The 16,907-nt window shown below is 40.4% G+C and overlaps 1 protein-coding gene across 2 annotated transcripts in view; it reads left to right on the forward strand.

Moving 5' to 3' along the window:
* Nucleotides 1-16,907, forward strand: part of POMT2 (protein O-mannosyltransferase 2) — a 1,453,485-nt gene that overhangs the window by 103,820 nt on the left and 1,332,758 nt on the right. For both annotated transcript variants that reach the window (XM_044073901.1, XM_044073900.1), the window contains exon 4: nucleotides 151-259. In XM_044073901.1, coding sequence (XP_043929836.1) covers nucleotides 151-259 — 109 coding nt within the window. The remainder of the gene's footprint in view (nucleotides 1-150; nucleotides 260-16,907) is intronic.

The following is a 16,907-nucleotide window of genomic DNA, read 5'->3' on the forward strand; positions in this document are numbered from 1 at the left end:
TATTAGAGATTTTTGGGTCATGGCTTCCACCAGGATAATAAGCCAGTGGGAATGCAATTCACCTGTTGGGAATTTTACATTTTGTACAGTTAAACTTTGCTGTTTCCTCCACAGCTATTTAACTCTGCCTTCTGTTTTGGTCTTTTACAGTTTTGTGCATTCCTGGGATCCTGCTTAGTGCCTTTTGCCTACCTCATTGTATTAGAGCTGACTGCTTCTTTACCTGCTGCATTACTTGCTGCCTTCATTCTCATTTTTGGTAAGTATCTGATTGGAGAAGAGAAACTCAACTGCCACACTGACTGGAAAATGTATTAATAGTGTGGAAATTAGCACAGTTAGTGGTAGGAATACAAAAGGTAGGGTGGAGTAGCAGTAGGGAGGATAGATATGTTACTGGAAAAGAGAAAAAGGTCACAATTGTGCTAAAATATATACATGCTGTAATAGCCTAGAAAAATGATATTCCAAGTTATGTAGATAAAAAGGTGTAGCAAAGAAAGCAGTAAGGAACAAAACGGGAGTAAATTGGGTGTGAAAAAAACAGCAGCAGAATGTGAATGTGGAGAGAGAGACCACAAGTTACATATGGTGATATGCTGGCTGAAATGTGGTGATGTAAAGGAAGTACTCCGCAGTTGTGACTTTATATAACAGTGACTGAGGGGAAGATGACATATGTACTACACATATTACTAAAAGTAGAAAAGTAGAGGAACACACACACAAAAAGGGGCACCATTTCAAGCAGGTTATGCTGGGTAATTGTAAAATCATTTTTAGCACTTGAGTGGCAAGGAAAAAAATGCTTTAAACAGCTGTTCTTTTGGGCATCCACACCACACAAATTTAAAAAAAAAAAACCAAAATTCAGCAGTGCAACACCTTAGGTGCCATCTCTGTTGTGCATGCATATATAAACGGTTTTTGAGGTGTGGTTGTGGGATAAATTAAGAAACAAATGAAGAATCACTATTCATCTGTAGAAGAGTAATACACAGGGTAAAAAGATCAATTAGAAGCAAATTACAGTAGTTATTATGGTGTATGGTATTGGTGGGGTTTTTTTTTTTTTTTTTTTTTGGAGGCAAGCATAAGCAGCACTATATAAAATAAAAATAAAATAGTAGCTTAACAGAATGAGCAAGGAAAACTCAGTTACTTAATATAAACGTTGTTATTATACCTTTGTCATTAGTGGACTGAAATTTAAAAAGCAGTGGCTTTCTTCCTTGAAGGTGCTAACAGCATTCTTTTAAGTTTATTAATGGTGCATGGATGCATTCTGTCCCTGATTTTGATGATATCAACTATCAAGAACAGATATTTTTCTTTGTTGCTGGCAGACAGCAGTACAGTTGAGTAATGACAACTAGTAGAAAATAAAAAAATCATATCAACAAAATATAAAAACAAAATATAAAGAAAAAATAAATTAAATGTCTAAAATCCAAAAGAAAAATCAAAACTTGAATACCACTTAGTGCTAGTGCCTCAACTAACCTTCAAAAAAAAAAACCCATAAGAACCAACCCATCACTGTATACAAGTATTATTTAAACACATAATTACGTAATTGCAACTATTCTAACTACAATTATTAACAGAAAAAAAAATGTTCAGCTTGGACTCGTGCAAGATATTTGCATCCTTCATTTTGTTTGGCACTCTAGATTCTAAGTTGTGTGTGCTTTTTGATTTCCACAGGTTTGGAGTATCAAACATGATACTATGTGTTTCAGTGCTATCAGTTTTCCTGCATAGTGGGACTCCTGTAGTAGCTCAGGAGATATTCTTAAAGGCACTTTGCTTTTGGGACATCTTAAGAGAAATCTTTCCCCTTTATGAGGTCTTAAACTTTATTTGCTTTTGTTTACCAGGAAAGTCCATCTTGGAACTGCCCATATTCAGTGGAGGCCCAGAGAGAAAAGCTCCACAACAAGGATATAAATACATTTTTGACAATTCAAAAGAACAGTTTTTATACTCAGTCAACCAAGAAACTAAGAATCATGTTTCAAGAACCTATGGACTAATGTTCTAATTTTTTGATACTTGTTTTCCTCTGTATCAGTATGTTTGCATATTTGTGCTATATTATTTAATTTATTGTATGTTATTATATTCTTACTCCTGTTCTTATTGTTTAACGTTTGTCATTATTTTTAATATTTACTTCTATGTATCTTGGTACTGGAGCTTTTCTCCCCGGGTCTCTGCTGAAATCAGGCTACTTGCCCAGTCGGACACTACCCACTAAACAAATAAAATAATAAATAAATCTTAGGGTTCTATTTGATACATGCCATTGGATGAGATATGACAACGGTGTTTTAAGCAGATGTTGATAAAATATTGCATGATAACTGTAAGACTCAATTGGAGGAGGTCAGAAAAGATTGGGACACAAAATTATGTAAGCAACTCACAAAGAAACAAAGGAAGGACATGTGTATGGCTCCCAACTATGCAACAAAGTAGTTGGAAGTGTTTGCATAGGTTCTTTTATACTCCAAGCAGTCTCCAAAGAATTTTTCCACAGGTAGATTGCAAATGTTGAAGATGTTGGAGGTGTAATAGGGAAGAAAGGGTTAACTGGGGAGCATATTTTTTCAGGTGTAATCAGTTGGCAGACTCTGTCAGGAATACTGGGTAAGCAAATGAGTGTAACTAATGAAAAAAAAAAAATATATATATATATATATATATATATATATATATATATATATAATTTTTTATGAGCTAGGGTACAGGATCTGAATTGAAGGCCTTGTTAATTTTAATTCTGTTTGCTGCCAAAAAAGCAATTACTATAAAATGGAAATCAAAATATAAACCAACTATACTTGAAGGAGTGAATATTGTAATAGAGATAAAATAACTGGAAATGGGATCGTTAGAAAAGAGTAGGAACAAATTACATAGAAAATGGGAATTGTGGGAACAATACTTACAGAAAAATGTTTTGTTGTAGGCATGAGGTATATGAGAAGGTAGGACTTGAAAAATTTTATGTAATTTTTTTCTTTTCAAATGAGTTTATTGAATTAGCACTTGTGACATAGGCAAGTTTACATTCATATAAAAGTAATCAAACTATATTAACATAACAAACATACTTCATATCTATTGCTATATCTGCCCACGCAGTATCTCCGACAGGGCATCCCACAGGGAATCCTTAAAAGTCTGCCAACTCTCCACACTTCTAGATAATATGTTGCCAATTACCTCTTTCTTCCCCTTCACACCTCCAGCATTTGCTTCCTGCCTGAGGAAAAATTCTCTGGCGTCTACTTGGTGTATAAAAATATTGATGTAAACTTTTTCGTGCAAAAATCCTAAATCTTCTAGATTTTGTTGCATATCTGGGAGACACATATATATATATATATATATATATATATATATATATATATATATATATTCCAGGGTAAGGTTGTCTGCTGAGAAGGAACAAGATTTTAGTTAATGTAAAAGCTTTTTTTATGAGGATAATAGAAACTGATTAAAAGGTAAAGTGGGTGGAGTTGTCTGTATGTGTATCAGACAGGTTGCAGTTAGGTGAGTTTTGTGATGGGGCTGTGTTAAGGTCTAAGGTAGGGGAGTTTAGCTGTGTGGAAGGGGGTGTGTTAGGTGAGTTTGAGGTTAAGTTGGCTATGCATTCTGTGACGTATGTATTGAAGTAAGTAGCTGTTTGAAGAAGGGGAATGTCTATGTATGGACTGGGATCCTTTTGTTTACCTGGGTTGATGAGAGAGGCTATGGAGAACCATGATTTTTATGGTTGCTTTTATGGCTATTTTGTAGGCAAGTATGAGTCTGATCTCTAACTTGTTTTTTGACTTGGTTTTGTAGCTGTCTGAATATTTGCTGATTTTTGTCATTTTTATTAACTTTAATATTTCTGCTCCTCCCTTCCCTTATAGTATTGTTACTTAGAGTTTGGATTAGCTTAATTTTTTTGGTTAGTATAGGTAGTTTTTGAAAATGTATAGCTTGCATAAAAGTGTTACCTTATAGAAACTTCTAGTAGTGTTGCTAAACTTTCAGCCTCTTCTTATGTACTCATGGCTATAGCTATTTAGATTATAGTCTTGCTTAGGGTAAGTACTGTTTTTTATGCTATTAATCTACAAGTTTTTTATCCCTATAAATAGTTTGAAAAGAGTTTATAATAACTTCAGTTTGTTAGTGTAAGTACTGGTTTGTTAGTTTTCTTGTAATGTGTTTTTCTGATATCTGAGAACCCTTCTGGGTTCTAAAAGTGTTCAGCTTGTGGACACAAAATCCCTCCCCAAAAATCCCATTCCTTTTGTGTCTGTTATTTAGGTGGTTCTCATCTTCAAGATAGCTACAGTATCCATGCTGCCTTCAGATCCAGAACCCTGCAAGGCAGGAAAGAAAAATTGATTCTCAAGGGTATGCTTTCCCCTCAGACAAGGTCTACCACGGTGTCCTATGAAACCTGACAGTGATCTGTATCTCCTTTACTGAGAAGAGAAAGGAGAAGGAGAAAAACAGATCCAAGGAAAAGTACAGAGAAAAATCAGCAGATGAGGAACAATAGGAAGAGAAAAAGGCAGAGAAGTCTAGAAAAAGGTCCTGGATCCATCTAGTCTCCTGGGTGTGGCACCTAAGTTATTGAAGCAGTCCAGTTCATCTGCAACCTGGATCCTCACCAAAATCCTACTTTTTACCCGGAGCCAATTAACCCCACATTACATTCACCAATGCTTCAGCATAAGCTACTACCTTCCAAGACCTGCATCTGTAGTTTCTTTGTTGAAGTCTGGTTGGTCCACCAGACATGTTAATGAGATGGACATTGACCAGATGATAAGAAAATTCTTTGACAAAGATATAGCTGGGGTTCCTCCCAGCACCATCCCCCCAGAGGAGGGCGAAGAATGGGTCCTTCTTCCCCTTCCCATCTTGTTCCAGTACATGTATTCCCTTCTCAGAGCCACTCTTGTGGGTCCAAACCCTTCAGGCTTGCCTTCATTGGACCTGAGAGCCCTTGAGACTGATCAGAGGTGCAACACTGGAATTGACTCTGAAGTTTTCAGAGCCATTCCTCCCCCTTGGTGCTTGACAGCTCAGTTCCAAGATCCTCCTTGGAACAGACCTCTACTGGAGTTGGGAAACCTCCTGAGTTGGCTGATGGGGGAAGTTTTTCTTCATAGCTGAGTTGGCTGTTGTGGCTGTAGAAAGGGCCTTGGCTGGTCCAAGAAGACAGGTGCGTGCACAGAGTTCAGATTCATTCCGACTTCCGATGGATCCTCATTAGAGATGACAGGGACAGACAGACCCAACTAACTTCAAGGCAGCTCACTGTTCAAGCTCTCCTGATTCGCACGTGTCTCTGTCAGAGCTCCTCAGATGTATTCCCTGAACGAAGACTCGCAAACAGAAACACATAGACTGCTGTCCTAAATCTATCATTGAAGGCATGCACTTAAAAGGAGAAAGAACCCACCCTGAGAACATAACCTTTGGGGACATACTAGAGTTGATGAAGTGTGGTGTGTGTGTGTGTATCTCTTAATGGTCCACCAAAGCTCCCTCTTCTGATGACTCTGTGTTCCTTAAAGCTTTTGGGTCTGGCCCATCGGTGTCCTGGGTGGTTCCACCTCCTGATTCCTAGTAGACCTAATTGCTCAGAAGGTTTGGAAGGAACCTGATGTGGCTGAGTCCATTCCTTAAAAAAAAGACAGAATCTTAATAGCCCTGAAGAATAGGGAACATTGGTGCAAAGATCCTCCAGTAGATGCCATGGTGGTGGCAGCAGCACAAAGAAGAAACTATCAGAGGAAAAGTTCCTCTGTCTATTCTCTTAACAGAGAGTCCAGGGCATTGGACAGACTAGGGAAATGGACTTGTGCTTTGAACACTGAATTACATGGCACATTTAACACATTTCCAAAGGGACTTGATCAAGGTGGTTTCCAAGTCTGTTTCAGGTAGCTTACCATTGGATGCCCAAAAAACTGTGGACAGCCAAATGTCTACCCTACAGTCTACATCTCTCTGTCAAATGCAGCTGATGGCACATCAAAAGCAACCGGCACAAGTGTTACCAAGCATCACCATGACTGGCTGAGGCTGTGCGATTTTTCAGAAAGCTTCAAGACATCCTTTATAAATGCCCGTATGACAGTTCCACTCTGGACCTAAGGTATATGAAACTCGTACCAGGATTGAACAAGATGATGAGACTTTGTCTGCCATGGATTTCTGTGCCAAGATCCTTTTCCAGGAATTAAAGGAAAAGGAAACAATGTGGTTTAAAAAGAAATCACAGGGTTTTCACCATGACACTCCTCGGGATAGACTTCCCCATGGCAGAGGTAGAAGAAATTTAAATGGATGTCACCAGAGAGGCAGAAGCAGACTGCAGAATCAAGGTTTCCATGGCCCCATCACTGAGAAACCTTACTAGCTTCCTTGAATGATTGCCAGATTGCTGCACTCTGGAAGCAATTTGGGTATACTCAACCTTACACCCTCTAGCATGGCAAACCATAACATCTGATTCCTGGGTGCCAAGGATAATCACCAGATGCTATACCATACCCTTTTTGTCTTCCCTAAAGAAATGATTGAAGATTCCCAATTTGTCACCTTATCAGTTGGATTCCAAAGCAACAGAAGTGTTTAATGTTGCTAAACAAGAGTCATTCAGCCAGTTCCTGTAAACCAGTTAGAATCTGGAGTCTATTCCAGGTTCTTTTTAGTTCGAAAGCGGACTGGGGACCTCAGACCAGTTTTGGATCTCAGCCACATCAAGCAATATGTCAAGCAATGGCTGGTTTTGAAGTCTGTCTTAACTCAGTCCAACAACCAGCTTATCATGCGTTACCTTAATATGTGAGTGGGGGCATGACATCATATTCTCTGTCCATAGTGGTAGGGCATGTCTGTCAGGAAACCATACCCAGAGGCATTACTGTCCTAGTAGTTCACATCCCAGGTGGCATGAACATGTTGATAGACTTACTGAGCCACTTTTCAGACCTTTACTGGAACTGTGGTTTCTGAAGCCACAACTAGTCCAGATGATCTGAGGCTGAAACTGAAAGTCGTCATTGGTGATCAGTGCTGTACCCGGTTAACAAATTTAAATTAACAATTAAATTAATGGGGTACTCTGGAGACTGATCTGTTTTCTACCTGGAACATTGTTGTTTCCCCCTTCTGCATGGTACATCAGGATAAAGGGAAGCTTGTAATAATTCCTCCATCTCATGGCAAATCTTCCTGCAATTTGCTTTGATTTCACACCACATAACCAAATTCAGAGAAGACCAGAACTTATCCTTGTCATGTTTGGTGGCAGAAAAGGTGCAGTTTCATTCTTTCAAGTCCTCAGTGATACAGGAAACCCTTCAGGTTTTAGCCACACCAGTCTACATTGTTATTGCAATTACATGACTTTGCATTAAACCTTGTGATCCTATAAGTCCTGCCAGGTATGGTGTTAGAGGTAACTGAAACTGCAGCGAAGACTTCCCCCTTTCATACATACTCTGCCAAATAGAAATAGTTCTCCATTTGGGAATATCATTATTCGGTACCAACATATAGTCAGTCCTCAGATGGTTCAGATAGTCCTGCCTTGTATCAGACACCTTTGAGTTGTGTCTCCATTATTCCATGGTTAGGGTGCATTTGTCAGCTTTTTCTGTGGAACACAAGACTGTGGCTCAGGACAAACTAATGAAGCAGTTCCTTAAAGGAGTTCTGTATTTCTGCCCCTTACTTTGAGGCACTCTCCTCTCAAATAGATCTGCATTTCTTAATCAATAACTTTATCTGTTCCTCAATTGAACCTGCACGTTTGGTGGTATTGAACTTAACTTTTTATCCTCATCATCTCACAAGATCTTTGAGCTGCAGGCTCTCATTCGTAGTGAGTCAAATCTGTTATCTGACAAAGATTGGGTGCTCTTTTGTTGTATTTTTATTTGAATTTGTAAACAAGATTAGAGTCCTACTCATGATAGGCCAATTTCAGTTTCAGACTGGACACGTAACAGAAATAAAACAATAATCTGTTCCACTAAAACAAAAATGCAAAACTAAGAATAAAATACAAATGCAATTAAATTCAGTATTAGCATTAGCAAATATATAGTAGCAAATAGATTATTAATGACAGTAGCAGTGTGCTCAGTTAAAAACCTACAGTATGTGCAAAAGAAAAAGTAGAGTGGAGGAATTAAGGACAGAGAGTGGATGCAGAACAAATTCTCTGGACCAGTTAGTGTACACCCGAACCAGGGTTGATAAAGTCTTGAGCTTTGCCCTTGCCAATGTGGGACACTTTTGCTCCCCAGAATTGTTAACTTCCTGGAGAAATTGGAGCACAAATCGGTCACATTCACCTTAAGACTGAAGCCAGCAGCATCTGTCAGTACCTCTGTCTTGAGAGATTATGCCAGGGCTAATCTAGTAAAACTGAGAGAAGTGGCTAAATTCAAAGCCCCTTCCATCTTGACAACCCCATTGCTTATGCAGAATCCTTTACCACCACATTCTTTGCACGTAAAAGTGACTGCATAGATGCAGCTTTCTCCCTCAGAAATAGATAGAATGCCAAATTTAAAAATAAACCTCTGTGGTGGAACCCTAATATAAACAAGTTCTATCATAAAAGACAAAAATTAATTGCACATTAAAATACATTTAAATATCAAGATACCAATTACACACTTGCTAAACTTAACAAGGAATTCCAGGCCCCGATCAAATCAACAAGAACCAGATATGAAGTAGAAATAGCCACCCACAAGAAGGATAACCACAAAGCCTTCAATGTCCAGTACTCTGCAGAGCTAATAGTGAAGGATATCATATAGTTGAACTCTGTAAACGTAGCCAGTCTACTATTGGACAGCTTTACTTCACCCCCCCCCCCCTTCATGTATTGTCAGATCATGTATCAGCATCTACAGCCCCCACACCACTGAATCTTCCAAGAACAAGTCCTCTAAGTGCTGTCCAAGGCCAAGAACACTACTACTACTATTTCCATGGGACCAGGTAATATACTGTACTGCCTACTGGTCAGCCATGATACATCACTTGTCAGACTCTCTAATCAGGTTATTCATTGTCAGCCTTCAAACAGGCTTTGTGCTGGACGAATGGAGGACAGCAACAGTCATCCCCTTGCATCAGTGGTGGGCAACAATGAACCCTGGTAATTATAAATCCATAAGCCTGACCAACCTCATCTGTAAGTCTATGGAAAGGATTGGTATAGAATTAATAAATAAGGGCAAAGATAACCTCCAAACTTTCAACCCATTCCAGTTCAGATTCTGTTTCCTAAAGCTGGTCGACTTTGAGCAGGTTACTAAAGCAATGAATGAGGGCAAATCAGTGCACATAGTATATTTAGACCTCGCAACGACATTCAACACCATCTCACACTCTGGTATCATAGATAAACTCTCCAAGCTAATGTAAATCCCTGTGCAGCTTGCTGGATATCAGATTGTTTCACAAGCAGAACTCAAGAACTTCGGGTGGGCAGGTTTACCTTCTCCCAAAGACCTGTCACTACTGTACCCAAGAATTCAGTCTGTAGGTCACTCCTCTTCGACATTTCCTTCTTGGGAGGTCAAAGCAAATGGTAAGAGTTTATAGCTGACCAAGTTTGCAGATGACTATAAACTTGATGCCATCATAAACTCTCCAAAGATCACCAAAATCCTTTTAAGATGACCTTTTCCAAACAAACAGCTGGTGTCAACCCATGGACTAAAACTAAAAAACAAGAAATTTATAATTGTATCCTTAAGCAAGCATGGTTTCTGTTGTAACTATCACATTGGCAGCACACCCTTGAAAACTATTACCTTAGTCAAGGATCTGGGAACTTATGTCGACAATGAATTGTCCTTCGATTAGCATGTATTGTCTAGTGTAAGGAAATCCTTTTTCCATTGTACAACTTACATCTAAAGGTATGGATTCCAAGTTTGGGGATATAATCATTGCACTGGACTCGCCTCTCATCTAGCTGATCATTGCATATAATGCCCCATTTGTTATGTACCTGTGCAAACACTTGTATCTGCAGTGATTGCAACATTTTCTCACTAAAAATATCAAAGGCCTAAATCACAAAAAATGTGCAAACCATCTCAAAGCCTTGTCCCTCTTCTTGGTATATTACACTGGCAGCTAAAAGGTAACTTTTGCTTTGTGTATGGAGTCTCAACAGACCCTATCTTGTCACACCTGTGGTACATTCGCAAGTCTAATGGTAGTGTGAACATCCATTCAGGGATCTCAAACTCTTTTTTTGCAACAAAAAATCCAAGATATTGGAGGGATAGGTGTGTATTACAGAGAATACCTATACTATAGAACTATCACTGCACATAAAGCTAAGTATTTCTCTTACTCTATTCAGACATAATTTGGACAAGTGGAAGGGAAACTGCAAATTTACACTAGTCTACCACCTATGTCCCTCATAATTACGGTCAGCAAGGAACAAACTAAACATATCCTTGTTCTGCTCACCTCTGGGTTATTTGTGTGTAAAGTACAAGGGCTACAACTACCATGGGAATTAAAAGCTAAACTTCTTAAGAGCTTTACAGATCAATTACCATGTAAGTACCTATGAAGCTATGAGCCAGTAAGTGGTGTGGAGAAAGGAGAAAGCTAAAGAAGGTAGATGCAGTTATTAGAAGATTATACCGACAAATGGTTGCCATTTAGGAAAGGTATTATTGCTCAAGGAGGGTGATGGGATTCTGTTGTGTCAAATCTGATGGCACTTTCAGGTTGCTGAAGTGGAAAAACTTCAGCTGGTTCTGGTACTTAGCATAAAAAGTAATTTTCTTGAGCTGTAGTAGAAGAGATTCACAGAGTTGTAGAATTAGTCTGAGGAAAAAAAGTACTGATACATATTTCTTTTTGAAAGTACTTTCTGAATTGTTCCTAAACCAGTTCTCTGTGCTGCCATTTTCCTTCATCAGCACAGTAAACAGGGCAGTGTGAGTATTTCACTTCCTGGATGTGCACTGTCAGCTCATTTTTCCCCCTAAGGTGGGAACTTGAATTTAGGAACCCGAAACAACTGTTTACATAATTTGCCTCGTAGAGAGAAGCTGTCAGTGATTATCCATTAATTTGATTTCAAATTAAATCATCCATATCAGTTCTGTTGTGATTGATAGATGAAATAGGCTACCATTAGGTGTAGTGTCCCTGGTGGTAGTTTAATTTTAGTTAGAGGATTACAGGAGACACTGCCTTCCACTTGGGTATGTAGGAGCTTATCTCATAAAGTTCTTTTTCTGTGGAGTCTGTGTCAGTCTTGGCTGACTGGTCTTTAAGTTCATCAGAAACTAGGTGTGTAATATCTGGTCGTTTAGTTGAGGTTGATAAGCAAACACTTTCTAAACACATTGCCAGCTGCAACATTTTTTTTTCATGCCGTCAAGAGGCTTTCGTGTCTTTGGAAAGGCCCAAGTACTCAAATGCCATTCCATCACAGACACTACTTCCAGTACTTGCTTCAAAAATGTGTCCATTATAGATGTGTTACTGTCACTTGTTAGATACATTCATACATAGATACAAATATTTCGGACATGGGCAATAATGCCTTTTTAGCCTCCCAGTATACCAGAACAGTAATTTCCATGATGTGTCCCAAGTTGTTCTTAAAAATATCTCCGCTAATACTTGCTTTAATGTAATTTTGGTAGTCTGAGAGAGCACCTGATGCATGGAATAGGGAAGAAATTAGTACATGTGTTATTCCTATATAATCTTCTACAGAGGTTGTCTGATGATTCTCTACTACTATTGGATAAAGCCAAACATTCCCATAAGTAGTTGCCTCTAAATGCTTAATATACTTGAATAAGGTCTCCTCTTAAGTATCTTTATGAGACAGTGTAGAAGTTCAAGGTATTTTAGTCTTTCATAATAAGTTAAATTTTTGCATCCATGGATGATGCCCTTGGTATATTTTTGCTATAATCTTTCAAATCAACTCCTCATGCTTGTTTTCTTATAAGGTTTCCCTGTTATTTGATACTCTAGTTTGTGTCTAACTTAACAATTATTTCATCCTTTCTGATTTCATTTACAAATCCTGTGGTGCAACCCATGGATAACTGTAATAAACCAGTTGGTTGATATGATTAGAAAAACTCAGAGATGGAGCTACCTATATACCCAGGTCCTTAAATGTATCTACAGATGTTCTTCATCTCACATTGCTGCAGTCCTAACACTTGGGTAGTCCGCTGTCCCAGTCGGCCCGAATACCAAAGTATAAGGCTGACGTCGGTCAAGGCGCATTAGTCTGACGTATGTATCTACAATTTTAATCACTGCTTGCTATTTTAAATATTCATTCTTAAGTCTGTCTCCCAAATCTCATATGCTTAGTTTGTATTTATCAGCATATTATTCTCCTGTGTCCAAACAGAAGTTTTTTGCAAACCTGCTCTCTCTCTAACATGTAATCAGTTTACCCATTTTCAAGTCATCTGCATAGAGACTGTAGAACATCTCAGATGGAAAAGGTAGAATTGAAAGATACAACCTAAACAGATATGGGCCTAAGACAGAGCCTTGTGGGGCACTCTGACTCTTGCTAGAATTTCACCTATCCAGGTGTTGTATGATACTTGGTGTGAACTATTTGTAAGCCTTGCAGCTGTCCAGCTTACCAAGACTGAATCAGTACTTAGCTGATCAGTGATGTTCTTCGTGTTTCACTGTTGCAGTCATTACATTTGGGTAATCCTGCTGGCAGGTTGCCCTCAGTCAGCCTGAATTCCAGAGTCCTGGGTCCTGCATTGGCTGCTGTCGCCCCTTCCTTGACATCAGGTCGTCAGGGGTATAAAAGATGCGGCCAACACCATTTTCTTTAGTCTTTCTTGCCATGCGGTGCCCGAAGCAGAAGCAGTTCGCAAGTGCCGGTCGGCCGAGTCCTGAGATTTTCGTGTTCGAGTTTCAGGTCTGAAGTCCTCAATAAAGTTAAGTACCCCATTGGGGAAACTTTTTTCTTGCTCCAGACTGATGTCAGAAAAAGTAAATAATTGTATTTCTTGTGGAAAGCAAATACCTCATAAGGATTTTCATTCTTACTGTATTCCTTGCCTAGGCCCTGATCACAACGTTTCTGGTTGTCTGTTTTGTGCTAGATTTAACCAACACACTATTAAGCGTCGGTATGATTTTGCTTTAAACTATTTTGGACGCCGGTTTAATTATCCTGAAATGTCATCGGATAGCCATCCGACTACTGGAGTTCACAAAAAAACGCAAAGAAAAGGAGAGAGATAGACAACTGAGGTCCAAAACTGACGACAAAGCTTCTACTAAGACAGTCGCCGGTTCTCAGTGAGGTGCTTTCGCAGCCCCTGACGCCTGCTACTTTAGAGTCGCAGGCCGCTACTGACTCCCACGTGGAGTTGGCCATGCCGCTGGAAACTCAAGATATTGGAGCCTCGGATGCTATTCCTTCAGATGGGTCCAGAGCCGCAGAGCAGGCACCGGCTTCTGAGGGTGTATTCAGACCTAAACATCTTTACATTAAACCGACTTCAGCTTCAAAGGCAAAGACTAAAGCACCTTCTAAAGCAAAGAAACAAACTCACGAGCCACATGGTCAGGCATCTATGCCCAAAAAACAGATGCTCAAAATGGCCGAAGACTTGATTACCTTGATCAGGGGTTTCCATCCCCCTCCTGATAAGAGGCCTAGGCAAAAGACTGACTATGAATCTTCAGATCAGGTTTCCATTTCTTCTGATTCCTCTTCTGATCAGGAATATTCTCTTCTCCCCTATGAGGATTCTGATGCTGAAGAATCTATACCTTCAGCTTCTCCTCCAGAGGACTATTCTTTTGGGGAAACCTTGCATACCATGAGGGAGCATTTCCACTGGGAGAGCCAAGATTTTTCAGAATCTAAAAAGAGGCTCAGGGATTTCCTTTTACTACCCCAACACAGGCCACTAGCCATTCGACCTGTGTTGGACATTGTACATGATGTGTTTTCAGAGTCTAGTCTTACCCCTGACTCCTTACCTCCAGCTCCAGTTAAGCCTGACCGATATTACAGGGTTCCTGACTCTCATAAATTCCTTTTTAAAAACCCTGCTGCAGACCCAGAAACTATTTCACAGGGTCCCAAAGGAGTTGAGGCTTCTGCTGCAAAAAACCCTACCCCCTCTGACAGAGATTCTTGGGCACTGGATAGATGGGGAAAAAGGTTTACAGATCTGCTACCTTGGCTATAAGGATCTTAAACTGTCAGTTTCATATGCTCAAATATCAGCAACATGTCATGGCATTGCTTAAACAGAAAATGTTGTTAAACTCTGAATGTGCAGAAAACAAGGAAATGCAGGATTTATTGCATGCAGCTGAACAAGTTGGAAAGCATACTTTGCAATGTGGTTTTGATTCTTTGGAGGCCTCCTGCAGGGCCGCAGTTACGGGTTCTGTAATTAGGAGGCATGCTTGGTTAAAGGAACAAAATCTGCCTGATCATAGGTTCATAGGTTCATACTAGGCTATCTGCCCGAGGGCATTTATAAGCCTAGCCCATTGTTTTGTGGCTTACGCCACCCCTTTAGTATGGGGAACTATACCCATTATTTTGCTGTGCCTCTGTCGAGCAGTGACACTGAGGTAATTCCTGGGGTATATCTGCGATCTCCCATCCATTGGTCAAGATTTCTCTTGAACAAGGCCAGCGAGGTGCTCTGCCTCACATGTACCGGGATTTTGTTCCACAGCATAGGGAGTCTTTGGGTGATGAATCTATCCCTCCAGCACGTCCTATTAATAGCCGTGTCGAGGTTTAAGTCTCCCCCTTGTGGCTCTGATGGATCTAGATTTTTGAGGTGAAGCATATTCATCAAATCTGGGTTTGACATGGCCTTGTATGTTAGGCAAAGGTCACCTCTGAGCAAGCGTGGCGACTGAATAGAGCTGGAGTTCTTTCAGTCGGGCAGCATAGGACAGATTTTGAGACCCTTTATCCTTTTGGTGAGGAACTTTGTGGCCTCTCCAGCTGCTGCAAGTGTCGGGTCAGATACATTCCGAATGGGGCATTGTACTCAATCATTGGTCTGATGAGTGATGAGTAAAGGGAGACTATGACCTCCCTTGATCTAGATGAGAATCCCTTCATGATAAGGTGGGCAATGTAGAAGGACTTCCTAACTACTTTAGCTACATGGGTGTCGAATGACAGACTACTATCAACCTGGGTCCCCAGGTCCCTGATAACTTCTTCTGTGCTCAGTGGATTGCCACCTATTTGGTAGCTAGGGGTAACCTTGTTTTTCCCGAAGGGTATGACTATGCATTTTTGGCATTTAACTTTAGGCCGTGGCTCTGGCACCAGTTATCCGTTTCTGTGAGACCCTTCTGAAGGATATCTGTGTCAGATGTGTTTTCTACTATGGCCCAGTTTGCAGTCATCTGCAAACTTTGTCAGCCATAACCCTCCTGTGTTTGCTTGTACTTGGAAAAGTAGATGCCAAACAAGAGTGGGCCCAGGACTGAGCCCTGTGGGACACCACTTGTGACAGGCTTTGAGTCTGACATGGCGCCAGCAACTCTGACCCTGTGGGTTCTGTCACTCAGCCAGTTTGCAACCCATCTTGTGATGTATGGGTTAACATTTAAGCTGATGAGTTTTTCAATGATACCCGAGTGGGGTATTGTATCAAGGCCTTAGCCAGATCGAGGTAGGCTGTATGGACTGCCTTTCCCTCATCAATGGCTTTGGTGACTGTTTGAAAAAGTCAACCAAGTTTAAAAGGCATGATCTGCCTTTGACAAAGCCAAACTGGGTTGGATCCAAAGTCTGCAAATTCCTTATGTCTTTATTTATGAGGTCCATTATGATCCTCTCCATGGCTTTGCAGATAAGGCTTGTCAAGCTAATGGGCCGGTAATCTCCAGGGTCTGTGGAGGCACCGCCTTTGTGAAGTGGGACCACAGTTGCAGTGCGCCACTCCTGGAGTGCGTATCCAGAGGTAAGACTTTGATTAAACAGCTGTCCTAGCTGTGGGTTTAATTCCTCATTGAGTTCGTGGAGCACACAGCCGGGGACACCATCGGGTCCCATGGATGCTGTGTTTTTTGCTTTGGAGAGAGCAGTTCTCACTTGGGCGCTGGAGATGTTTGCGGGGCTGCACTCATTTGGTATAGATATCTCTCCTTTTGGGGGGGGGAGAAGTTTGCACTGAACCTGTCAGCCAGTATGTTGGCAATGTCTATAGGATCAGTAATCTTCACATCATTTTGAACTAGTTCTGAGCATATCTGGGAGTTTCCTCCTAGGTTTCTAACATAGCTAAAGAAGGCCTTATGATTGTCTTTTGAGTCTTTAGCTATTTTTCTCTCGAAATTTGCTTTGGATGATTTTATGAGAGCTCTTAGTTTTTACTTATAGTGATCAAGGGTGTCTTACCTTTTAAGGATTTTGCTCTATCTTGTAGTAGCTTCCTCCTTTTGTTGTAGAGTTTGTTTATGGCTGGGGTCCACCAGACTGGACGCTTGCCTTTGGTACAAAGAGTCTTTGTTTTGCTTGGGATTGCCTTATCCATGCAGTCCTGCAGGTGCTGGTAGAAGGCGTTTGTAAGTGATTCAGCGGCTTGAGTATTGTTTTCCGCCGGCTCGGGGCCTGAAAGGAGACCACACTAGTCTTTAGAAGTGTGAAGTCGGCTTTTGAGAAGTTCTTTACTGTGGTCTTTTTATTTCAGGTGGGGTGGGATGAGGACCTCCAGCGAGATTAGTTTGTGATCTGATCTCACCAGTGAGGGGTATACTTCCGTGTTGAACATTGTGCTCCCATGTTCATGATGATGAGATCAAGTATGTTATCTCCTCTTGTGGGGATG

This window comes from Protopterus annectens, chromosome 6.part0, assembly GCF_019279795.1.
Source record: "Protopterus annectens isolate FY-2018-M chromosome 6.part0, PAN1.0, whole genome shotgun sequence".
Taxonomy (NCBI): Eukaryota; Metazoa; Chordata; order Ceratodontiformes; family Protopteridae; genus Protopterus; species Protopterus annectens.